General features: G+C 36.2%; 1 protein-coding gene across 1 annotated transcript in view; it reads left to right on the forward strand.

Moving 5' to 3' along the window:
- Positions 1–6,499: 6,499 nt before the first annotated feature.
- EXOC4 (exocyst complex component 4) overlaps positions 6,500–27,203 on the forward strand; it is an 816,673-nt gene continuing 795,969 nt past the window's right edge. Inside the window, exon 1 of the mRNA XM_081287653.1 lies at positions 6,500–6,668. Coding sequence (XP_081143779.1) covers positions 6,583–6,668 — 86 coding nt within the window. The 5' untranslated portion in view covers positions 6,500–6,582. The remainder of the gene's footprint in view (positions 6,669–27,203) is intronic.

Genomic DNA, 27,203 nt, shown 5'->3' on the forward strand with positions numbered 1-27,203 from the left:
TGGATTAGTTTGCATTGAAATATCTGCGGCATTTATGCTGTCATTATTTAGGCATTCAGTAGATTCTGTGGCTTACAGGAATTTCTACATTTCCTTTTATTTCCCTGCATAGCATGTCAGCATCTCCACCCAGAAGAGTGTATAATTAGTCTCTTACATGTTCCTAAATATTAGTTGGTTCCAAGTAACCTGGTGAGCTTTGGAAATCTTCATTGGCCATTGAAGGTCATGAATGTGTACACATCCTAATCCTTTCCTAGGGAAAAAATTTTTTTTGGTGGTACTGAGGATCGGAACCCTGGGGTGCTCTACCACTGAACTACATCCCCAGCCCTTTTTAAGCTTTTAATTTTGAGACAGGGACTCAGTAAGTTGTCGAGGCTGGTCTGGAACTTGAGATCCTCCTGCTTCAGTCTCTCCAGTAGCTGAGATTACAGGAAGATGGTCTAGGCTAGAAATTTAAACAATCGTTTACTCAGATACAAGTCTGGAGTCACTCTAGAATAGAAGCAATGTTAAGGGGTAAGTTCATCATCCACAGATGAAAGGTATGTTGGGCAAAGTTTTCCTGAGGTAGGATATGAAGGAAGGGAACAATCAAAAAGTTTATTGAATGAAGATTTCATTTGGGTGTGTTAATTCAACCATCACTTAATTGCATTTCCAGTACGTGACAAAAGTGGGCCATCATTTTTAAAAAATATCTTTTTTAGTTGTAGATGGACACAATACCTTTATTTAATTTATTTATTTTAAGTGGTGCTGAGGATTAAACCCAGTGCTCCACACGTGCTAGGCAAATGCTCCATCACTGAGCTACAACTCCAGGCCCCATCATTTTTTTTTTTTTTTTGATGACTAGATTTTTTTAAAATGTGGTATCATCCACACGGTTTACTATATTTGTCCACAAAAAGGAATTGTCAATACACGCTCCAATATGTATGCTAAGTTAAGCAACATAAATAAAAGCCAAGCCAAAAATCCACGAGATGTATAGTTCCACTTATATAAAATGTCCATCACAGACAGGAGGTAGATTAGTAGTCACCGGTGCAGTAGGAAGAGGGCAATGTGGGTGGTCACAAATCAATACAGGGTTTCTTTGGGGGGTGATGAAAATGTTCTGTAAGTTGCACAATATTGTGAACACTCTAAAAAACACTGAATTGTATATTTTAAAGGGGTGCATTTTCTGTTTAAGTTATAAAAAAATCATATGTCACACTGTTTTATAATTTTTTTTTAGTTGTTGATAGACTTTTTATTTATATGTGGTGCTGAGAATTGAACCTATTTCCTCACACATGCCAAGCAAGCACACTACCTCTGAGCCCCAGCCCCAGCCTCTGTCACACTGTTTTTTTTTTTTTTTAAATAATACCTTTATTTTATTTATTTATTTTTATGTGGTGCTGAGGATCAAACCCAGTGCTTCACATGTGCCAGGCGAGCACTCTACCATTGAGTCACAGCCCCCGCCCCTGTCACACTGGTCTTTGAATTTACTCTCCCATGGGTACAACCAGACCTGGACTTGAGACCACTTGTTACTACCAACCGCCTTTTTAGGAAACTTGGAAAAAGGAGATTTGTTCAAGGTCAAGATCTTTGACATGGCCTGTCTCTTCAGGTGCCTGCCACAATTGTTATGACCACGAAGAGTGACAATAATAGCAGCTAATTATAGCAGTTCATTTTACATTAAGGACAATAAAAGATAAAATCCCTATATTATTGATTGCAAAATAATGCAAAAGTATAGAACAATTTAAGTCATAAAGACTTTAGAATATTTTGCCCTTCTATTCTCTTTGGGCCATCATTTTTGACACTTATGTAATCCTTGCTTTTTTAAAAAAGGTAATTTTGTATATTATTGTTTATAAATGTTGGAAACCATGAAAATAATATAATGAAAAATTGAAAAATTTCCCATATTGTTGTGCCTCAAAACAACTGCATATTACCAACAGAGATGTATTTTTTGAAGATGCTAGTACTCATTTCAGTAATAATAGCTGGTATTTCCCAAGTGCTGATGATGCATATCTCACATAGTCTCTCAGTAACTCTCTAAGTGAAGTAATAATCTCTCCTGCTTAAAAAGATATGGAAACTGAGGCACAGAATCCTTAATCGGTCACTTTCCAAAGGTAAGCTAGCCAGTGGGTAAAGACCTGGGAGAAAAATCCAGGCTGGTCTACTGTACAAAACACATTCTTTAAAAAAAATTGTTGCAAAATATGCATAACATAAAACTTACAATTTTAAACATTTAAAAATGTGTAATTCAGTGTCTTTAATATATTCACAAGCTGTGCAACCATCAATACCATCTAGTTCTAGCACATTTTATCACCCTTGTATCCATTTGAGCAATCATAATATCCCTTCTGTCTCTATGAGTTTACCCATTCTAGATATTTCATAGAAATTGAATTAAATACTAGATGGCCTTTGTATCTGACTTTTTTCACTTAACCCAATGTTTCAAGGTTCATCAGTGTTGCAGCATATATCAGTACTTCATTCCTTTTAATGGATGAGTAATATTCCATTGTTATTTATCTATACTACAGTCATATACCACATATTGCACCGCACTTATTCACTTACAGACATTTGGTTATTTTCACCTTTTGCCTATTCTGAGGAGGAATGCTAGGAGTGTTTACGTACAAGTTATTTTTTTGAACCCTTAATTCATTTGGGACTATACTTATGCGTGGAATTTCTGGGCATATGTGTAATTTCATGTTTTAATCACCAACTATTTCTCACAGTGACTAAATCATCTCACATTCCCATGGGCAATCTTCAAATGTTTCAGTTTCTCTACATGTTTGCCAACACTTATTTTTCATTTTTAAAAGTTATAGCCATCTTAGTGAGTGTGAAGTGGTATGTGGTTATATTGTTTTAACTTGCATTTCCCTAATGATAAATAATTTTCAGCATCTTTTAATGTTTGTCGACAATTTGTGTACCTCCTTTAGATTAATATCTACTCAAATCCATTGCTCAGTTTTTGCTTTTTAAAATATTTTATTGATTTCTAAGAGTTTTTAAAAAAGTGTATTCTGTATATAAGACATGTCAGATACGTGATTTGTCTGTTTTCTCTCATTATGTGGGATGTCTTTTTACTTTCCCAATAGTATCCTTTAAAAAAAATCTTTTATTTATTTTTATGTGGTGCTGAGGATTGAAACCAGTGCCTCACACATGTGAGGTGGGCACTCAACCACTGAGCTACAGCCTCAGCCCCCAATAGTATCCTTTGATAAAATTCAATTTTGGCAATTCCTATTCATCTAATTATTATTATTTTTTTGGTTACTCATGCTTTTGGTGTCATTTCTAAGAATCAGTTGCTAAACCTAAGGTCATGAATATTTACCTCTTTATTTTCTCCTTTGAGTTTTAGCTCCTAAATTTAGGTCTTTGATCCATTTTAAAATTAATTTTGCATATAGTATGAGGTAGGTGTTCAACTTCATTTTGATATCTCATTTTCCAGACCATTTGTCAAAAAGACTATTCTTTCCTCCACTGAGTGGTCTTGGCACCCCTGTGCCTAATCATAGATGTATAGGTTTATTCCTGGATTCTCAATTGCATTACACTTAATTGTGTGTTTTTCCTTATGCTAGTATGACCCTATTTTGATTGCCATAACTTTTCTGTAAGTTTTGGAATTGTAAAATGGGAGACTTCAAAATTTTACTTTTTCAAGATTACTTTGGCTATTTGGGACCATTTTTGTTTCCATATGAATTTTAGAATCAAGTTTTTCATTGTTAAATAAAAGACCATTGGATTTTGATAGAAATTGCATTGAATTTTTAGATAGCTTTGCCTCTGTAACACTGTTAAACTTTCTACCTATGCTATGAGATGTCTTTTTTTTTTTTTTTTTTGGTTGTTTATTGTTTGTATGTGCCAGGGATTGAACCCAATAGTGCTTAATCACTGAGCCACATCCCCAGTCGACATTTTTTTTTTTTTTTTTTTTATTTCCATACAGGGTCTTTCTAAGTTGCTTAGGACTTGGCTAAGTTGCCCACGTTGACTTTGAATTCACAATGCTCTTGCCTCAGCCTCCCAAGTTGCTGGGATTACAGGCATGCACCACCGCGGACAGTTTGGGATGTCTTTCCATTTTAGGTATTTAATTTCTTTCAGCAATATTGTAGTTTTTCACATACAAGTCTACAAGTATTTTATTCTTTTTTGCTGCTATTAAGTATGGAATTGTTTCATTAATTGCCTCTTAGGAAATTGCTAATATATAGAAAAATCATTGACTTTTTGTTGCTGATTTTGCATCCTACAATGCTGTTGGATTCCTTTAGTAGTTCTAATAGTTTTTTTTTTTGTGTGTGTGTGTGTGTACTCTTTGTACTCTTTATGACATTCTCTACATAACACCCTGTCATCTACAAATAGAGATTATTTTGTTTCTTCTTTCCAACTTAGATACCTTTTTTCTTGCCCAATTTCCCTGGTTACTCTGTTGAATAGAAGGAGTAATAGTGGGCATCCTTCTTTTGTTCCTGTTCTTAGTGGGAAAGCTTAAGTTTTTCGAAGAGTATGAAATTCATTTTTTTAAAACTCCCTTTATTATGTTTAAGAAGTTTTCTTATATTTCTACTTTTCTGTGTGTTTTTATTATGATAGCATGCTGAATATTGACAAAGACTTTTCTCCATCAATTGAGATGATTGTATGCTCTTCCCCTTTCCTACAATCTGCATTCTTAGCCAATAGGCCCAATTGCCTCTTTCTTTATAAATTATTTAATTTTATGTCCTGCATTTAGCACATATAACACAAAATTATTTTAATCAAGAACATGATTTCAAGTGCCTATGTTATTTTCCCATAATAATTTATTGAAAAACATTGTTGTTTCAATAACTTCAGTATTTTTTTCTGTTATCTACATTTCTTTTTTTTTAACTTTCCTTTTTTTAATTGATTTTTTAAAAAATAAATGACAACAGAATGCATTACAATTCTTTTTTTAAAATTTGTTTTAATTAGTTACACATGACAGTACAATGATCTTGACATATATACATTTGAATCAGATGGGATATAATTTTTCATTTTTCTGAGTGTACAGGTTGCAGAATTACATTGGTCATGCAGTCACGTATACACCCACAGCAATAATAATGTCTATTTTATTCTGCTGTCCTTCCATTCCCCACTTCCCCTCCCCTCCCCTCCCATCACTTCTGTTTTTTTTTTTCCCCTCACATCGTCATACCTGAATTCTGTATAACAAAGGGGGTCTCCTTCCCTCTTCCATGCAATTCCCCTTCTCCCTCCCTTTCCCTCCCACCTCTCTTCCCTATCTAGAGGTAATTTTCTTCTCATTCTCTTCCTCCCTACCCCATTTTGAGTCACCTCCCTTATATCAGAGAAGACATTCGGTATTCATTTTTTTTTTGGGGGGGATTGGCTAACTTCACTTTGCATAATCTGCTCTAATACCATCCATTTCCCTGCAAATGCCATGATCTTGTTATTTTTTAGTGCTGAGTAATATTCCATTGTGGCATTACAATTCTTATTACCCATATACAGCACAATTGGAATCAAGTGCTCTACAACCCAAGGAGGTAGGTAAGTTACCTTTCTGTTCATCTCTGAAGCTCTTCCATCTTCTGCTAGTAGCAATTTATCTCCTTATTCCCTCTCAACATTTGTTCTTGTTCCTCACTCTACTCACTTTCCAGAAACATTCTAATTCTGGCTCTGTGTTCATTTAGAGTTCTGAATGAATGACTAGGCCAATAGAGTTAATGTAGAAAACATAATAAACTTAGTGGTAAAACAACTAATAAACCAAAAACTTGTTCTATTACTACCTGTATTTATTTAGCTTGGAAAGAAAAGGAATCTGCAATTTTGTAGTTTTTTTTTTTTCAGTTTTCCTCTTTTCTTTATCAATATTGATTTGCACATTCCTGCATGAATTTTCAGATAATCTGGAAATATAGGAACACTGTAAAGAATTGGACTCATATATAAAACGAATGTAGTAACATTTCGTTTTAGAAAACACCAAGGAAAACATTTCTATTAATTTTCACAATGATTGAATTTTTTTAAAAAAATCACTTTATGCTTGAAGTAAAAATTTGGCTCATAGACATCATGGAATCCCTTTCATTTAAACACATATATTTACACATTTTGAAGCCATCAGATATATTTGATTCAAAGACTATTAAAATTCTGAAAGCAAGCATACTGAAAAAAGCCAAAGACCTGAATAGATATAAAAGAAGCTGCTCCTTGCAAGACTCAAAGTTGCCATGGTTAAGTTTTCCTGAGCCGCAGAACGAGAACTACAATTCCCACAATGCTAAGCGCGAAAACGCAAGCCTTGGTTTCAGGGCTTGCCGCCTGAGTCCCGCCTCCTCGCCCCAGTGATTGGACTTTCCACTTCCGCGCCTCTGGTCTTCCCTTCTCCCATTGGTGGAGTCTTCAGCGGGGTCAACAACGGAGTTCACGCTCGGCCGGCTTGGTTCTGTCAAGCCCACCGGCCTTCCCCTCCGTGCCAAGATGGCGGCAGAAGCAGCTGGTGGGAAATACAGAAGCACAGTCAGCAAAAGCAAAGACCCTTCGGGGCTGCTCATCTCTGTGATCAGGTGAGGGAGGCAGGAAGCAGCGTCAGGGGACGGGGGCAGAGGCTCGATCTCCGCTGTGGAAGGGAGAAGGGTTCGCCGGGTTCCACCCTGCAGACCTTTTCCTTTCCTCCCTGCCTCCCCAGCCCCTCCCAGGGCCCCAGCAGCTCCACGCTTTTCAGCCCCAGCAGTACCCCACTTTTCTCCGGGGCTGGGCCTAGAGGGAGGAGCCCCGCTTCACAGTCAGTAGGGGCTGAGCCCTCTAGGTTCCCTGGGCCCTAAGAGCACGCAGTTTGGGTTGGTGGAGAGAGCCAGGTGAAGGTGTGTTCATCCGTTGATCAAACCTTGATTGATGGGTTGCCTTACAGCGCTCTCAGAGGAAGACGTCTTGTTCCCTGTCCTCTGGGTGCAAGGCCGGAGACTACTGTCACGAGTTGCAGATTGTCCACCTCTGGTCACTTTCCACCACTTGTGAACGGCCTCAGCCCCACGTACAAGGGCCGGCAGTGGGCTGGTAGAAGGGCTGGGGTTTGAAGGCACACATCTGTTTTCGATTTGTGTTGTGCCCGTTTCTGCCTTTCTACCCGTCTATTCCTTAACAACAAAACGAAGCAAGTTTCAAATTCTCCTTCACGCATCCTCTTCCCTGCCACGTTAGGATGAGAGTGGGAAAGGGAATCTTTTAGGAACCTGTGTTTTAAAAAAGTGAAATAAATTGAGTACCGTTAAGGATGATACAGGCAATAACTATAAACAACCCCAATTAAAAGTAACGTGACGTGTTTTCACATTGTTGGCACTTGAATGTCAAGTCAGTCATTTTCCATGAAACGAACACCGCTTTCTGCTCCTTTCCCTGACCTATGCTAAACTTTTGTTTGAGTTCTTGGAGGGCTCCTGGAATGTCCTGATCATCTTTTTATTTAAAAAACTTTTCATCAGTGCACTATAATTATACATGTTAGTGAGATTCGTTGTTACATATTCTTGTATGCACACCGCATAATTTGGTCTGATCATCTTTTTAAAACTCGGGACTCATCAGTATCTGATAAGTACTAAGCAATTTGAATGAATATATCAAACTTTAATTATTTTATTTTTTGCAATATGGGGTATTGAACCCAGGGGTGCTTTACCACTAAACTATATCTCTGCTTCCCCCTAACCTAACTTTTAAAATATTTTGTTTTGAGACAGTCTAAGTCCCCCAGACCTGTGATCCACTTGCTTCATCCTCCACAGTTGCTGGGGTTACAGGCATGTGCCACCATGCCTGGTATTTATTAAAGGACAGTTTACCACTCAAGGACTAATAAAGATCCATTCTCTGGATCTTACTTAGGAGACTCAAGTTTAAGATTACGTCTTGTTAAATCATTATCAATTTCTTTTACAATTAGGAGAATAATTATGTTTGGAAATAAACTTAATATACTTGGTAGGCCTAACAGGAAATGCTTTTTTTAAAAAAATTTTAACATTTTATCTTATTTATTTATTGTTTACTTTGTCATATGTAAATCATTATTTGTTAAATGTTTAATGCTTCACATTAAGCCTATATTCACAATATATTTACATAATCATGATTCTATAAACATTGCTTCCTACTTGTACATGTTTGGAATATCATACTATAATTTCAGACTGATACAATTACTATCTTTAATTATCTTTAACTTGATTTAATTATTATAAATAGTTGTAAAGTGCTTATCAGAGTCAATAAATTCACATTTGCATTTGGAAATGCTGTTCTTTTGGATTCTAAAGGCCCACATTCTTGCTTTAGCTATACATGTGGTGTATGGATATGTCTCATTATACTAAAATTCCAACTGGAATCTTCATAATTCTCTCTGAAATTACAATAAATGAATTTGGATTTTTAAAAAATTTGTTCATTTTTTTCTTCTTTACAGTCAACATTCACTTATAAGTAGTTAGTGCTAGTTTTCAATATGCTGCCTGCCATTTATTATATACTTAGTCAGATTTTCTTGAGCAGATCCCCTGAGTTTTGCAAAGACAAATCAGCTTTGTTACCTCCGAGGGTCTATCTGGGGGATAAATGTTTGTAAGAACTATGACATAAGACAGAAGAGAGAGATGAAGTAATTTGAACATGCAGGAATGTTATAGAAGGAGTAGTTACTTCCAGAGAAAATAGAGTAGGGCCCAGGGAAGGTAGCAGCTATATACAAAGGTACTATTCTCATTTATATATTTTTGATCCTGGAGATTGTTCCTTTTTTTAATGCTTAATGTTGGTTTTCTTCAGTGCCAGTTAAATATACCCTACATGTCTGATATTTGAAAACAGCATGGAAATCAAAAGCTTTTTTTTTTTTTTTTTTTTTTTTTTTTTACTGATACTGACTCAGAAACATACATTGCCTTTGGTGGACTCAATGTGGACTCTATGCCAGATGGGTTGCAATATGATTTTGTGATTATTCATCCATCTCTTATCTTATTGGACTTGTTACCTTTATTACCATGATTTGGGCCTGGGCATTTTTTGCTTTTAAGTCTGTTGTGTATTAACTGCTTTTCATTTTTCTTCTTTACTCTTGACCACTTCAAAGCTCCTGAATAACACTATTATCATGTCCATTGCAAGTATGGTATTGGTTGGTACCTGATCTAGCATTCTGGGCAAGTTTAGTAAAGATTGGGGTTCAGAGTTACATGTGAACGGATGCCTGGATGTTGTTAGTGCTGAAGTGTTTGTTTCAACATTTCTTTGAGTCACAGGAAACTTCAGGATTGAAGAAAGGATGTTGCTCTCCTTGTTGTTTCCTTTCTGATGTGTTTTTGAAATGGCTTAAATTCCATTAATAGTGGCAGTGAATGAGAGGAGGATGACAGGATTCCTTCAGTGTTAAGGATTTGGGGTAAGGGGAAGGTCACACAGGGAAGAATGGAAGGGGGAATATAATTTTTGTTAGTAAATTGTGTTGTAGCTCTAAAGTAGCTACTTTGTATATTTGTTCATTTTGTATCCTATTTGTTATCCTTCTTGCAACATTGTATTCATGATTCTTAAGTTTTCAAACAAGAACTCCTCCTATCTAACTTTTTTCAAATTTTTCTCAAAGACTGTAGCTGTAGTGGTTGCTTTGGCAGCAAGCCTCCAAAGAAAAACCCATTTTAGACTTGTGTTTATGAAGAGGAACCTAGTACATGCTAGTTCTTTTTCATGTTTCCCGATCATTTTTTCATGAAATAAATTACTCGTTAGTGATACAGTCCACTCACTTTTGAAAAATTTGATCAGATTAGCTTTATCTTTTTATGTCACCGAGCAGTTATTTTTCTTTTTTAAATGTTCATAATTCTTCTTTAGTTCTTTTGCTCAGGTATGTAAAAAATGTCATTTCCTTGCAATACTTTATATTGTTTTTTAAAATGCTATCCCTAACAGTTGGAATAGCATTTATTATTGCAGTCATTTTTTTAATATTGGATTTTTTTAAAAAATAGATAAGGTTTAATGTAAGGACAGAGTAGGTGTAGATAAGGGGAATATCTAAGTCTCATCAATATTTCCTGATGTGGTACTAAATAATTAAATGATGACTCTATTTTGCTAGTATGACAGTCTACCACTTTAAAGCATTTAAAGGCCAAAATAATTTAAAATGTAGTATAATTATAACGGAAGTATTATATTTGATAGATGTATGTATTTTTAAGTGCCCAAGACTGATAAATAAAAATTTCTGATCATTCAAAAAATAATGGATAAAAATATTTCAGGACAGTCAGATGTCTCAAATAGTAGACTTCCAGGGCTTTACAAAAGAGGTCCTCAGTCTATGGGGTGAGGGATGGGGGCTTTGGTGAGGAGACAGATGGTGCTTGGGATTTATTCCATTGGAGGCTGCTGCTAACTGTGTACGTTTGGGGTTTAAATCTTGCTACTGGCTCTTTAAAATGGAACTAATTGGGTGGACAGAGTCCTGATTACCTGCTGATGTACAGTTTGGACAGTTTGCATGTGTGTGTGCAGGCGCACACATGCAACCCCCCCCCCCCCCACACACACACCTTTTTGTTTGGTGTGGAGTTGGAAGACGCAGCCTTTCTACTTGGGGAAGAAAGCAATATGGCATTTTGAAGATGTTGTCTTATTTTTGTGAGTTCCTGTCAGATTTTTAATTGGGAAATGTGTCTACCACTTACTGTTAGGTGATTTGCTTTCCAATTAAATGTTGCCTCTCTTTTCTTTGTAAGTTGGCCTGTAATAGCCAGTTTAATTGGGGAAACAAAATTTAGTTGTGACTTAAGGAGACCTTATGGAAACCTCTGGGCAGAGCTTTTGTAGACAGACTCTGTAGATGTCAAGGAGAATTGAACGCAGCTAAAGGCTCACATTTCCATCAACTTTTATGCCTTCACAGATGTTGAAATTTCAAAAACTTTCAATATCCTTTATTGTAGACACCAGTTAAATTTCATTCCTCCTCAGAGTGTATTTTGGTCAGCCCACAGTTAATTCAAAGTCAGCTTTGTTGAAGGGGCCCAGGCTTTGATCAGGGCTTTGAACAAATAGCTTTGAGGTTCACAACAGAGTTTGTGGTGGGAAAGGAATGTGGTCCCTGATCCCAGGTGAGTCCTGGAAGTTGTGGTAGGTGTTGTCTCCAGCACCATCTCTTCATTTGAGCCCATCTCATCATGACCTCTAGGCTTCTGCTTCTTTTTGTATCCTTGCAGAGTCTTGGCACTAGCAATGCAGTGTTGCTTGCAAGTTATTGTTAGAATACGTGGAGACCAAACACTTCACCAACTTTCAGGAAGTTCTGGGACACTTAACAACGGATGTGGAAGTTAAACCCTTCTCTGGTTGAACATGCAGATCTTGGGGATCCATGTCTTACTTTCTAACCTCACATGTGATTGTTAATACTGGGATTTCTTAAAGTCTTTGAATTATTTTAGTTTTAATATTTGGTGATATGGTCAAGTTTTTTTCAAGCTATTCTAGTTAGGTGAAGACATACGTAAGTGGTTGTGTTTGGTTAGATAGATATTTACTGTATTACCCCTGTAATCAAGTAAAATCCTTGTGCCTTAGTTCTCATTTGTAAAATGGAATGATAATTTAATCTACTGTGGTATAGGGGAGCCTTAAATGGGATATGAGTATATAAAAGCAAAGAAAAGTTTGTCAAATGTTCATTTGTGGGATCTGTTGCTTCTTTGGTTAAAAACTTGATTTTATTTTTTATTTTTTATTTTTTTAAGATTCTTTTTTTTTATTGGTTGTTCACAACATTACAAAGCTCTTGACATATCATATTTCATACATTAGATTGAAGTGGGTAATGAACCCCCAATTTTATCCCAAATGCAGATTGCAGAATCATGTCAGTTACACATCCACAATTTTACATAATGCCCTATTAGTAATTGTTGTATTCTGCTACCTTTCCTATCCCCTACTATCCCCCCTCCCCTCCCCTCCCTTTTACTCTCTCTACCCCATCTACTGTAATCCATCTCCCTCCTTGTTTATTTTCCCATTCCCCTCACAACCTCTTATATGTAATTTTGTATAGCAATGAGAGTCTCCCTTCATTTCTATGCAATTTCCCTTTTCTCTCCCTTTCCCTCCCATCTCATGTCTCTGTTTAATGTTAATCTTTTCTTCCTGTTCTTCCTCCCTGCTCTGTTCATAGTTACTCTCATTATATCAAAGAAGACATTTGGTATTTGTTTTTTAAGGATTGGCTAGCTTCACTAAGCATAATCTGCTCTAGTGCCATCCATTTCCCTGTAAATTCCATGATTTTGTCATTTTTTAGTGCTGCGTAATATTCCATGGTGTATAAATGCCACATTTTTTTTAATCCATTCATCTATTGAAGGGCATCTGGGTTGGTTCCACAGTCTAGCTATTGCGAATTGTGCTGCTATGAACATCAATGTGGCAGTATCCCTGTAGCATGCTCTTTTAAGGTCTTCAGGGAATAGTCCGAGAAGGGCAATAGCAGGGTCAAATGGTGGTTCCATTCCCAGCTTTCCCAGGAATCTCCATACTGCTTTCCAAATTGGCCGCACCAATTTGCAGTCCCACCAGCAATGAACAAGTGTACCCTTTTCCCCACATCCTCGCCAGCACTTGTTGTTGTTTGACTTCATAGTGGCTGCCAATCTTACTGGAGTGAGATGGTATCTTAGGGTGGTTTTGATTTGCATTTCTCTGACTGCTAGAGATGGTGAGCATTTTTTCATGTACTTGTTGATTGATTGTATATCCTCCTCTGAGAAGTGTCTGTTCAGGTCCTTGGCCCATTTGTTGATTGGGTTATTTGTTATCTTATTGTCTAATTTTTTGAGTTCTTTGTATACTCTGGATATTAGGGCTCTATCTGAAGTGTGAGGAGTAAAAATTTGTTCCCATGATGTAGGCTCCCTATTTACCTCTCTTATTGTTTCTCTTGCTGAGAAAAAACTTTTTAGTTTAAGTAAGTCCCATTTGTTGATTCTTGTTATTAACTCTTGTGCTATGGGTGTCCTATTAAGGAATTTGGAGCCCGACCCCACAATATGTAGATCGGAGCCAACTTTTTCTTCTATCAGACGCAGAGTCTCTGATTTGATATCAAGCTCCTTGATCCATTTTGAGTTAACTTTTGTGCATGGCGAGAGAAAGGGATTCAGTTTCATTTTGTTGCATATGGATTTCCAGTTTTCCCAACACCATTTGTTGAAGATGCTATCCTTCCTCCATTGCATGCTTTTAGCCCCTTTATCAAATATAAGATAGTTGTAACTTTGTGGATTAGTCTCTGTGTCCTCTATTCTATACCATTGGTCCACCCGCCTGTTTTGGTACCAGTACCATGCTGTTTTTGTCACTATTGCTCTGTAATATAGTTTGAAATCTGGTATCGCTATACCACCTGATTCACACTTCCTGCTTAGAATTGCTTTTGTTATTCTGGGTCTTTTATTTTTCCATATGAATTTCATGATTGCTTTATCTATTTCTACAAGAAATGCTGTTGGGATTTTGATTGGCATTGCATTAAACCTATAGAGAACTTTTGGTAATATCGCCATTTTGATAATGTTAGTTCTGCCTATCCATGAACAGGGTATATTTTTCCATCTTCTAAGATCTTCTTCTACTTCTCTCTTTAGGGTTCTGTAGTTTTCATTGTATAAATCTTTCACCTCTTTTGTTAGGTTGATTCCCAAGTATTTTATTTTTTTTGAGGATATTGTGAATGGAGTGTTTTTCCTCATTTCCATTTCAGAAGTTTTGTCGCTGATATACAGAAATGCCTTTGATTTATGCGTGTTGATTTTATATCCTGTCACTTTGCTGAATTCATTTATTAGTTCTAGTAGTTTCTTTGTAGACCCTTTTGGGTCTTCTAGGTATAGAATCATGTCATCAGCAAATAGTGATAATTTAAGTTCTTCTTTTCCTATTTTTATGCCTTTAATTTCTTTTGTCTGTCTAATTGCTCTGGCTAGTATTTCAAGGACTAAGTTAAATAGAAGTGGTGATAGAGGGCATCCCTGTCTTGTTCCGGAATTTAGAGGGAATGCCTTCAACTTTTCTCCATTCAGAATGATGCTAGCCTGAGGCTTAGCATAGATAGCTTTTACAATGTCAAGGTAAGTTCCTGTTATCCCTAGTTTTTCTAATGTTTTGAACATAAAGGGATGCTGTACTTTGTTGAATGCTTTCTCTACGTCTATCGAGATGATCATATGGTTCTTATCTTTAAGTCTATTGATGTGAATAACATTTATTGATTTCCGTATATTGAACCATCCTTGCATCCCAGGGATGAATCCTCTTGATCATGGTGCACAATTTTTTTGGTGTGTTTTTGTATTCGATTCGCCAGAATTTTATTGAGGATTTTTGCATTTAGGTTCATTAGAGATATTGGTCTGTAATTTTCTTTCTTTGAGGTGTCTTTGTCTGGTTTCGGAATCAGGGTGATGTTGGCCTCATAGAATGAATTTGGAAGAGCTCCCTCTTTTTCTATTTCCTGAAATAACTTGAAAAGTATTGGTATTAATTCTTCTTTAAAGGTTTTGTAATACTCTGCTGTATACCCATCCGGTCCTGGGCTTTTCTTGGTTGGTAGTCTTTTGATGGCTTCTTCAATTTCATCCATTGATATTGGTCTGTTCAAATTGTGTGTATCCTCCTGACTCAGTCTGGGCAAATCATATGACTTAAGAAATTTATCGATGTCTTCACTATCTTCTATTTTATTGGAATATAGGTTTTCAAAATAATTTCTAATTGTCTTCTGTATTTCTATAGCATCGTTGTGATATTGCCTTTTTCATCCCGTATGTTAGTAATTTGAGTTCTCTCTCTTCTTCTCTTCGTTAGCATGGCTAAAGGTCTGTCGATCTTATTTATTTTTTCGAAGAACCAACTTTTAGTTTTGTAATTTTTTCAATAGTTTCTTTTGTTTCAATTTCATTGATTTCCGCTCTGATTTTAATTATTTCTTGCCTTCTGCTACATTTGCTGTTGTTTTGCTCTAACTTTTCTAGGGCTTTGAGATGAAGTGTGAGCTCATTTATTTGTTGGTTTTTTCTTTTTTTGAGGAATGACCTCCAGGCGATAAATTTCCCTCTTAAACCTGCTTTCATTGTGTCCCATATATTCCTATATGTTGTGTCTGTATTTTCATTTATCTCTAAGAATTTTTTGATTTCCTCCTTTATGTCTTCTGTAACCCATTGATCATTCAGTAACATATTGTTCATTTTCCATGTGATGTAGGATTTTTCCTTCCTTCTTTTATCATTGATTTCCAGTTTCATTCCATTATGATCAGATAAAATGCATGGTATTATCTCCACCCCTTTATATTTACTGAGGGTTGCCCTATGGCATAATATATGGTCTATTTTTCAGAAGGATCCATGTGCTGCTGAGAAAAAAGTATATCCATTTGATGGTGGTTGATATATTCTATATATGTCAGTTAAGTCTAGGTTATTGATTGTGGTATTGAGTTCTATAGTTTCTTTATTCAACTTTTGTTTGGAGGATCTGTCCAATGGTGAGAGAGGTGTGTTGAAGTCACCCATAATTATTGTGTTGTGGTGTATTTGATTCTTGAACTTGAAGAGAATTTGTTTTATGAATGTCTCAGCACCTTTATTTTGTGCATAAATATTGATAATTGTTATGTCTTGTTGGTGAATTGTTCCTTTTAACAGTATATCATGTCCTTCCTTATCCCTTTAGATTAACTTAGTCTTGAAGTCGATTTTATTCGATATGAGGATGGCCACCCCTGCTTGCTTATGAGGACTGTGTGCGTGGTATATTTTTTCCCATCCTTTCACCTTCAGCCTGTGTATGTCTTTTCTAATCAGATGTGTCTCCTGGAGGCAGCATATCTTTGGATTTGTTTTTTTAAGCCAAGATACCAGCCTATGTCGCTTTATTGGAGAGTTTAAGCCATTAACATTCAGAGTTACTATTGATATATGGTTTGTACTTCCAGCCATGTTTGATTATTTATACTTTTTAAAAAAAATTTAGTTTGTTTCTCCATGATTATCTTTCCCCTCGCCCTCTGTCTTTACCGAGGCACTTCCCACTGATGGTTTTGGTTATTGTTTTTCATTTCTTCCTCGTTTAGTGTTTTGCTCAAAATGCTTTGCAATGCTGGTTTTCTGGCTGCAAATTCTTTTAACTTTTGTTCATCATGAAAGATTTTTATTTCGTTGTCATACCTGAAGCTTAATTTTGCTGGATACAGAATTCTTGGTTGGCATCCATTGTCTTTCAGTGTTTGAAATACATTGTTCCATGACCTTCTTGCTTTCAGCATCTGTGATGAAAAATCCGTTGTTAACCTTATTGGTTTACCCCTGAATGTAATCTGCCTCCTTTCTCTTGTTGCTTTTAATATTTTCTCTTTGTTCTGTATATCGGATATCTTCATAACAATGTGTCTTGGCATTGGTCTACTGTGATTTTGTGTGCTCGGTGTCCTGTATGCATCTTCAATTTGTATATCTGTTTCCTTTTTTATTTCTGGGAAGTTTTCCGTAATTATTTCATTCAGCAGGTTACTCATTCCCTTGGTTTGAATCTCTGTACCTTCTTCTATCCCGATGACTCATAAGTTTGGTTTCTTCATGTTATCCCATAACTCTTGGATGTTTTTCTCGTGATTTTTTACCAGCCTTTCTGAGTTGGCTAGACTCTTTTCAAGATGATATATTTTGTCTTCATTATCTGACTTTCTGGCTTCTACTTGCTCCACTCTGTTAGTGATACTCTCAATTGAGTTTTTAATTTGGTTTATCGTTTCCTTCATTTCTAGAATTATTGTTTGATTATTTTTGTAATCTCTATCTCCTGATAAAGATGCTTAACTTCTTCTTTTATCTGTTTATGTAATTCATTCTCAATGTGTTCTTTCGCTGCTTGAATTTGCTGTCTCGTATCCTCTTTAAGGTTCCATTCCATCTGTCTAAGGTGTTCCTTGAGTTCTTTATATGACCATTTTTCTGATGACTCTAGGTCCTCCTGAATATTTAGGCTGTCCTGCATTGTTTGTACTCCTTTTCTTCCTTGCTTTTTCAAGCTGCTCATGTTACTTCTTGTTCTGTTTGACTGCTGAGTTACTGTTTACTCCTATAGATTTATTTGATGCTTGGGAGGAAAGGTATTAGAAGGGAAGGGAAGAAGTCACTAAAGAGAATGAGAGTAAGCAGGTAGAATTCAAGGAGGGGGGAATAAGAAAATTGAAAAGAAATGAAAAGACAAAAGAAGAAAAAAAAATAGAAAATAAAAAAAGAAAAAAATTAAATAAAAAATAATAAAGGAAATAAAAATTAAAATTAAAAGAAAAAAAATTGAAAAAAAAATTTAAAAAACAACAAGAAAGAAAAATGAAGATGAAAGAAAAAACCCAAATCAAAAAAAAAGAGAGAAAAAAAAACCCTAATAAATGCAGTCTTAGAATTTGATTAACTTCTTTCCAGTAGGTGGCGCTGTGCCCACCAGGCCAAGTTTCTCCTGTCAATACGCGGGAACCAATCACTGTGCAGTAGTTCCTCCTCCCAGACTGGGCGAGTCTCCAATCCTGAGTGCCTAGGGCCTCCTCTTGTGTCTAGTCACTTCCCCACTTTTCCTCTAGCCAGGTCCCTCTCACGGGTGCCGCTCACCACAATACTGGCTACACGCTAGGTCTGCTGTTCCCGGGAGCCCTGTTTTCATGAATGACTGGGCACACTCTCCCTGTTTGCCATTCCCTCAGACCCTAAGTTTGTAGAGCTTGGGGCTGAGAATCCTCAGCGAATTTTACTTGCCCTCCAGTAGCCACGCCCCCGGTAGCTGGTGCAAGAGACCTCAGTTGTCAGCACTGGTGGGAGCGGTAGCCTGGAGTTCCGCTCCACGGGTCCCGCACCACGTCTGATTCCCTCGGTCTGGCTATGGCGCTCATGGGAGAGCTGGGAGGGGCCCTTAAGGGAGAGCTGGGCGGGGCCCTTAAGGTTTTCCCGATATGTGGAGTGGGAAGGCTAGGGGATTACACACCTGTAACCGCAGGTTTCAATGAAGTTATCTCCTCCGCCGCAGTCTGGTGACGTCAGTTCTCTGCCATGGTGCTATCTCTTGCAAATGGCGACAGTTCGTTTCCCTTTGCTGGGTGACCAATGCAACGGGTGGGTCCTTACTGTCTCTCCCAAGCCCTGTTTCAAACCTGTGGCCACTACCTATGAAGGCTCGGTAGGCATTTACCTCCGTAGGATGAGAAGGGCTGACCAGTTGTTTCAGCCGGATGGATTAGTGCTGAGTCACAGCTGTTTGTCTGTGGGAAGCAGGCGAACGGGAGCTTGAATTCAGCCGATCCGGGCTCAGTGTGTGTTCTGAGAAGCCCAGACTGTTCGCCTCAGATCCATGTCAGCTCAGCATTGCCTAGTGATCCTGAGCAAACAGAATTTAGATTGTTTACGACTCCCTATGCCCGCACAGCTGAAGAGGTCAGAGACTTGATCTCTCCGCGCCCGCCGCCATGTTGGAATCTAAAAACTTGATTTTAATAAATTTTCCAGATGTCAACAAATATATAATGTGAATTTTCCACCAGAAATATCTTTGCCAAGAGTGTTTGAGTGAATCCATGTTAGAATATTGTCTTCATCACTAGAAAACCTTATACAGCTGAATTAAGATGGCAGCTATTTGATCATTTGAGATTCAGTTAAAGGAGCTAGATTTAAATACCTATTTGTCTTCGTTTATACTTGTTTGTGCATAAAACATACAAAATAGAAACACAAAATGTAAACCATTAGATTAAATTCAAAATATTTTACAAACAAGAAAGGGTATCCTTGCTTAGATATCCTTGTTGTCCTTTGTAAAAATACACTATACAAATTTGTAACAAGTAGACCATAAAAGAGTGACACTGACCAGTCATTTCCCCAAATACTACCTAGTTGTTTTGTTTTGTTTTTGGTGCGGGGATTGGACCCAGGATCACTTAACCACTGAGCCATATCCTCAATCCTTTTTATTTTTAATTTTGAGACAGGATCTAGTTGCTGAGGCAGCCTTTGAACTTGTGATCCTCCTGTCTCAGCCTCCTGAGCCACTGCCTATTTTCTTTTTTATATTTTCATATGGATTCTGTCCATGAACGTACAGAGGTTTAATAATTGTAATTATAACGAGCGTAACATTGTTTAACATAACAAACTTTTATATTGCTGTATAACCTTTTTAGTCACATAAGTAGACTGTAGTTTTAAGTGTGGAAAATACCTATATTCTCTCCACACAGAATTAACCACTGATAATACTATTGCTTCCAGTTTAAAACAAAAATTACTTCACTTTTATAAAATTATTATACTCATGATAAAGAAATCAGATGATAAATATGATAACAATTGAAGATGAATACAAAAAGAAATTATTCCGAATTTTATTTTCTGTCATTTATCATCATAGAAAATGGGTGAATCTAACTCTAGATTTCTTTTTCTCTTTTTCTGTGTGCATGTGTATGAAATGTTGGATGGATAGATAGAAATAGTATTTTATGAAATGTGGAATCTTATTTTACATGTTGACTTTATTTGCTCTCCTTTTTGAGATATGCAGATAAGTAGTAAAGCATAGAAATCTTAAGTATGTGGTTGATGAATTTTCACCCGTATCAATGAAGATATAGGACACTTCCAACATCTTAGAATGTACTTTCCTTTTTAGTTTTTTCCAATGCATTTCTTTGTGTGCGAGAATATCCAGCTGTTCCAATTCGTTTTTGAAAAGTCTGTCCTTTCTTCTCTGTGTTATCCTTTGCATTTTTGTAAAAAATCAGGTCACCTTATATATGTGGGTCTATTTCTTGACTCTGTAGTTTGTTCCATTCATGTCTATCTTGATGACATACCACACTATCTTGATTATTGCTTTTGTAAGTCTTGAAGACAGTGTGAGCCACTAAATTTTATTCTACTTTTTCAGAGTTGTTTTGGATATTCTAGTTTCTTTGCATTTCCATGCGAATTTTAGAATGAGCTGGTTTCTACAATAAAACGTGATTTTGGTTTGAATTGTATTAAAAGTATAGATTAATATAATGAAATTAACAATATTGAGTCTTCTGGTCTATGAAAGGGGGGGTGAATCTTTCCATTTAATTTGACTTTAGTTCTCAGAAATGTTTTCTTTCTTCTTCTCCCTTTTTTTTAAAAATAGATTTCAGTGTGTAGGACTTTTACATTTTTGGTCATATTTACCTCTTAAGAATTTTAGACCTTTTCAAGTTGTGTTATTGTTCCCTAAAGACTAATATTCATTTTTTCCAATTCTTTTTTTTTGTGTTAGTACTTTATTTTATATAGTTTGCATTGCTGAACCTTTTAATTCACTATTTTCCCCCTGTTCCTAATCTATTGTTAATTCTATCTAATATGATTTTTTTTAATAACTTTTTATTTACTCTTTTATTTTTATGTGGTGCTGAGGATTGAACCCAGTGGCTCACACATCGTAGGCAAGTGCTCTACAATGGAGCCACAACCCCAGCCTCTCATCTAATATAAATTTTATCTTAAATTATGGTTTTCATCTCTGGAAGTTTTATTTGGGTCTTTGGAAGGTATCATTTCTCTGCGTACGTCTTTAATTTATATCTTTAGCATAGGAAATATAAGTATTTTATGACTCAGTTTCTTTACTAATAACTTTAAAATTTATGTCATTTTAGGATTAGTTTCTATTGATTATTTTCCCCCTTCATGTGTCTTGTACTTTTTGATTACATGGTAGACATTGCATATTTACCTTGTTGGATATTGGTTTTGGATATTTTTGTGTTCCTATAAAAATTATTGAGCTTTTTTCCTGGGCTGTGGTTGAGTTGGAAACAATTTAGTCTTTTTAGCTCTTGTTCTAAGTTTTACTAGTTAGGAGCAGAACAACATTTAGTTTATGGCTGATTTTGTTTCACTCCTCTCTGTTCCCTATTACAGTCTTATATTCTGCAGCTTTATAGAGTTAAATTTTTGCTAACTGTTTTCAAGCTATGAAATAAGTTATGAACTTGATTCTTATATTAATGTCCAATTCTCTATGTACTGGGACTTAGCCTTGAAAAATATGAGAACTCATAATTTAACACAGTAATAAGGGAACATTCTTCTGCTACATTTGGCACTGTTGGTAAGAAAATGATACATTTCAAGATTCGTAGGAAAAACCTTTTTGTCTTTTATTTATTCTTGAAAAAGTATTTTTAAAATACTTGCTAAAGGTAAAGTAGAATATAATGTAAAAGATGTTTTTTCCATTTAAAGGTGCCTATCATTGTGCTGAATATTATAGGAGACATTATTTTATATTCAAAATGTCACTTGAGAGCTTCCTAGGAATGTATGAACTCAGCCACCACCTTGACTCACCCACCTGATCTGAATATACATTTAAGTAAGAGTTCCAGATGATTTGAAAGCCTGTGAAGTTTGAGTTGCTCTTAGAACATAATGTATTTGGGGAAATAAAGAATAAAAATATCAATTGGAATTGTTAATATTTTTTAGCTGAAATAATGGTATTATGGCTGTGTTGTTTAAAAAAGGATTATCTTAAAATGTATACACATGTATTGAAATATAAAAATAATACCATGTAGTCTAAGTGCTGTCTAAAATAAGACACTAGTGAAGTAATTGGAGAGGAGTGTTAAAGAATCAGAAGCAAGATTGGACTGTGTTAATAGCTGTTGAAGCTGTATTTTTTTAAAAAAAATTTTTGACAAGTCTGTTAATTTTTGTATATGGTTGAAAATTTCCTTGAAAGTGTATGTGTTAGGACTGGGAATCTAGCTCTGTAGTGCTTGCCTAGCATGCCTGAGGCCCTGAGTTTAATCCATAGTACTGCAAAAGATAAAAAAAAAAAAAAAAAAAAAAAAGGGCTGGGGTTGTGACTCAGTGGTAGAGTGCTCACCTAGCATGCACGAGGCACTGGATTCGATCCTCAGCACCACATAAATGTAAAATAAAGATATTGTGTGTCCACCTAAAACTTAAGAATAAATATATTTAAAAAAAGAGAAAAAGAAAAAGTGTGTGTTTGTGTACCTATGGTAAAGGGTAAAGGAATAGAAAACAGGTCCTATAGATTAATAAATTACAGAAATGCTACAAAATATATTCTGTTGGGCTAGGGTTGTGGCTCACTGGTAGAGAGCTTGCCTGACGTATGTGAGGTACTGGGTTTGATTCTCAGTACCACATATAGGCAAATAAATAAAGCTCTATCAAAAATAAATAATAAAAATTAAAAAATATATATATTCTATCACCTTCCCACCATGTGCCTTGACATATTAAAATCTTATGAATTTCTCAGTTACAGAAACCTCCAATTTGTGTGACCCAGAATTTCCAAAATGTATTTGACCACATAGAACCTATTAATATTTTGCAAAACATTGTTTCTCAGAAACCCACCAGGAAGTAAGGTTACCATGAAGGGTGCCTTAAAGAAGGATGAGAGACTTAAAATGGAAGAAAAGAGCTAGGATTTGGGTAAGGAAGTATAGGAGCACATTTTAAGTAGACTTTGTCACCTTTAGAGTCAGTTTTTTGTCCTAGTGGGTGATTTAACTTAATTTCACATAATGGTCTTTGTTGGCTGAAACACTTTTTTACCTTTTTGTCCCCTGAAATATTCTGTGTATCTGAGTTAATTGAAATATTGAAAAACTGTGTCAGTGGTGTGTAGTAGTCAGCCCTAAGTGCTGTCTGAAATAAGACACTAGTGAATTTTCAATTGACTTTAAAGCAGAAATTGTTTACTGTCACTTGATATTAAATGAATCTCTGTGCTGTTAAGGGATGCTTTTCTTGTGCATCAAAACTTTTTGAGAGGAACTTGTTATTTTGAATTGCTATCAATTGGGATGAGATTATCTTGTGTTTTGTGGGCTCTAATAAGACATAGTTAAGAAATAAGCAATCACAATGTATAATACAATATAACAAAATTCGATTTAAAAGTGCAATGTAGATTTGCTTGTGCTTTGAGTGAAGCCCTATCTTAGGTGATTATAGTGATAATAAATATCAGTGATTTCTTTAATATGTAATTTTTTATGCAAACTTGGAATTATGAAGAACGCTCCTTATTTTTATAACTCACTGGAAGCATTTCAAGGCTGTTCATCATATACAAAGTGTCCTTCTTAGTATAATAGGTTTGCAGGTCTTCCCCCAGCTTGTTTAGTGTTTATATTTGGAGTAGTTCTCCTTTCCTCCTCTTCAGTTTGTGGTTTTTCACTCCACTCATATGTGGAGCTGCGTGTTCATTTCTCTGCTGACATAAAAGACATATGTTGCTGTCAGATACTTCTTACATGGGTTGTTTCATATTTTAAAGGAAAAGAAAATCTGACTTTGAGGTAGAGCTAAATAGACCTAATAGTATACCCAAAGGTCTTCTGGCTAAACGGGGAAAGAAAACAGGATTCACAGTTTGTAGAGTTGTGTCAGCTGTATGTTTGTGTGTGTGTGTGTGTGTGTGTGTGTGTGTGTGTGTGTGTTGGAGTCAGTTAGAAAAAGGAATATTATGTTCGGAATGGATCAGTAAGATAATACTTTTTATTATTTTTTTTTCCTACTTGGAATGAGGTTTTGAAGCTAGTTAACACTTGAGCATTTGTTGAAAGTTAAACTGTACTTAGTTTCTGCCTTGTGGAAATGTTAGAATGTTTTGTAAATAAAGGTGACTGCCTGTTTCATGCTCCTTTCATTATGCAAGTAAAAAAAAAAAAAAAGAATTGTCCTCAAAGAGGGAGGGTAGCGCTAACTGGTGTTTTTGTAAATTACAGGGACCTCTGACATTAGTTGGTTTCTTCAGAGGCCCGTTTTGTGGAGGGTCACTGAGGAGATTTGATTCTTACTGTAGATTGTGCTCTAAAGAGCTGTCGTTTTCTGATAAGTGATTTTTGGATATGAGAAGCCTTACTTGTAATTAGTTTTTCTGAGTTGCTTGAAGGGATTTCCATTAATTGTTTTGTTAATCTTTTTATTTCTGGAAGAGTGGTCACTGGATGCCAACAAGGAATGCCCTTAGTAGACAATCAAGCCCATTAACTGTTTTCAGAAAGCATGATTTAATGCTAATCATTCTGCAGGTGTCACCAAAATTCAGGTGTATTACATTAAATACTTATAGCAGGTTAATTAGTTTAGTTGTCTGTAGTTGTATTAGCCAGCAGATTCTTCTTGTGGATTTGCCAAGAATCTGTGTTGTTGTAGCCAAGGAGGCCAACTAGTAACATCTGCCTGAGATTTTAACCCTGCAAAATACACTGCTAGTGTTTTATGATGTGGTGTATTTTTCTGCTCAGGTTGTCAAAAAATACCAGACACTGTGTGGCATAAACCATGGTATTGTGTCACACTTCTTATAGAAGTCTCAGAATGAGACTGGTGGTACCTCTGCCTGGCTTGTAGATGGCCTCCTCCTTTGCTGTGTCCCCACATCCCTTTTACTCTGTGAGCCTGTAGAGAGGGCTCCCTGCTGTCTCTTTCTTTTCTTGTCTAGGCTCCTCCCTTACCTCAATCTTTATATCTCCTTCTTAGGCCCTATCTCCAAATACAGTCACATTGAGGGCTGAGGTTTCAACATACATTTTGTGTGTGTGTGTTGTGTGCGTGTGTGGGGGTTCAGTACATAACCAGGTATACCCTGGAAACTCTTTATTGATCTACATACCTTAAACTGCTTCCAGAGTGATATTCTGCCATTACCAGCTGATAATCTTGAGGTCCAGGTAAGATCCCTGGTCTGTGTCTTAATTTATCACCATCAGTTGTCAACCTTCCTATATGATTTCTGGCTGTAGAATTTAATAGTCTTCTAATAACCCTCTCATACCAACACTTACACCATGTACTATTTCAAAGAACTGCTAGCTGGTTGGCTTGAACTAGCAGAAGTTTTGCTGAGAAGGGGAACTTAATAAAACACAACTTGATCCATTTTGTTTTATAAATTCCCTAAATTCTAACCTTAGATTAAAATGAATCACTGAAAAACTTCACACATATACCATGTTCAGTCTTTCAAAACTTTTAGCCTAAGTTGGTTTTAATGTTATATTCCTGAAGGAACTTGTAAGAAATGGTGATGTAAAATTTATTACTTTGTTTTCAGAGGGTTGTTGAGGACATCATTTGCTATGTTTGATAATGTCTCCCTTGTTTTTAAGATTTCTTTTAGAACTTACAGAGGATCTAGAGTCTGTGTTTTTGAGATTGAGAATTATAATACTGATTCCTTTTTGCCTTGACTACCTGAAAACTCAGATTTACATTAGGGGCTCATTTCATATAAACCACGCTTGGCCACATGACCTGCTTGTACTCTGTACTCCCACTTTCTCGAGTGAATTTTCATTTCATTAATTATGTTCTTGCACAAATGATCCAAATGATCTCAGATTTTTTTTTTTTGAAAGGAGGTGGGCTATAATTAAATGCTGGTTGTGAAGTTACAACTCTTTGGCTGGGTGCTAACCCTTAAGTGGCTTCAAACAACACCCAGAATAAAAGCCTACAAAGCTGTGCCTGGTCTGGCTCCCAGTTTCCTTCCTGACTTCCTCTACTATCACTGTCACTCTCCTGGAATCTGTACAGCCACATTAACTTCCTCACCATTCCCACTTTTCTGAACGTGCTGAACATGTCCTCCTTCAGAGCCTGTGCATCTTCTATTCTATTGTCTAGGAATTAGTTTCCCTAGATAGTGCCTGACTTTCTCCCTCACTTCCTAGCAAACTCTAGTCAGATGCTGTTCTTCATCTGAGAGGTCCTTCCTGGCCTCCCTAGCTACAATCTATGCTTCTCTGCTTTACTGACTTCCTCTCACTGAAATGCAAGCTGCATGAGGGAGGGATTGGCATTATTTACTGCTGTATCTTTAGCTCTTCAGAACTGTGTCTGGTAAGTAATAGGTACTTAATAAATATTTGTTCAGTGATTCAATGCAATAAATAGGGGCACCATACCTATTGCTTGTCCTTGCCTAGAGATTTTTGAGCAGTTATTTCTTTGTGTAAGACAATTTAGTTGTAATTATTTCTTAGGGCAGGGAGTTCTCTTTATGACCTTGCCAGATTCTGCATTTTGCTGCTGCATCTGTAGCTTTTACTAAGCATTTAATATACCAGCCACTGTAATAATATAGAGAAAAGGTTTGGTCTCAGTTCATTGAATAATATCCTCAAGAACTTTAGAATTGGGGAGGCTTTAGATGATTTGGACTAATAGTGTGATTCATAGATTTTTATTTTTTTAATATTTATTTTTATAGTTGGACACAATATCTTTATTTTGTCTATTTATTTATTTTTATGTGGTGCTGAGGATCAAACCCAGGGCCTCACACGTGCTAGCTCTACCGCTGAGCCACAATCGTACCACCCCCCTCATAGATTTTTAAATATTGTTTCTAATATCATCTAACCTTTTTTTTTTAAAGCCAAACTTCTATATATTTTTACACAGCACATTTATACACCTCTTCAATCCCTATTACATCCTTTTTGAGGCAGGTATTTTTATTATCTTGCCTGTTTTATAAAGAAAAAACAGACCCAGAGAGATTAAGTAACTTGCCCAAAGTCGAATAGCTTAAAGTTGCAGAGCCCTGTTTGAATCTGTAGTTGTGCATTCCAGAACTTGTGTCTTTTTGGTTTACTCTCGTTTGACCCAGTTGATGAGGGAATAAGAAGGTTTTTTGGTGTATTCCTAATGGTAGCATTCTAGATTTGTTTTTTTTTCTTTTTATATCCTTTTATTCTGTCTTTGACTGAAAGCTATTGTTCCCCTTGAGTGATGGGTCACTTTTTGGTGACTAACCTTATTTTCATAGGTGTGTTTTTTCTTTTTGATTTTCCTTTTGTCTTTTAAAAGAATAATATTGACTTTTATGTGCTTTCTCCTGTCTGGACTCCATTACCCTATTAAGTCCAAACTGAAAGCAAAATTGCTCCATAGAAGGAACCAGTGATGGTGACTAGT

This window comes from Spermophilus citellus (genome assembly GCF_964194105.1).
Source record: "Spermophilus citellus genome assembly, chromosome: 3".
NCBI classification, from domain to species: domain Eukaryota; kingdom Metazoa; phylum Chordata; class Mammalia; order Rodentia; family Sciuridae; genus Spermophilus; species Spermophilus citellus.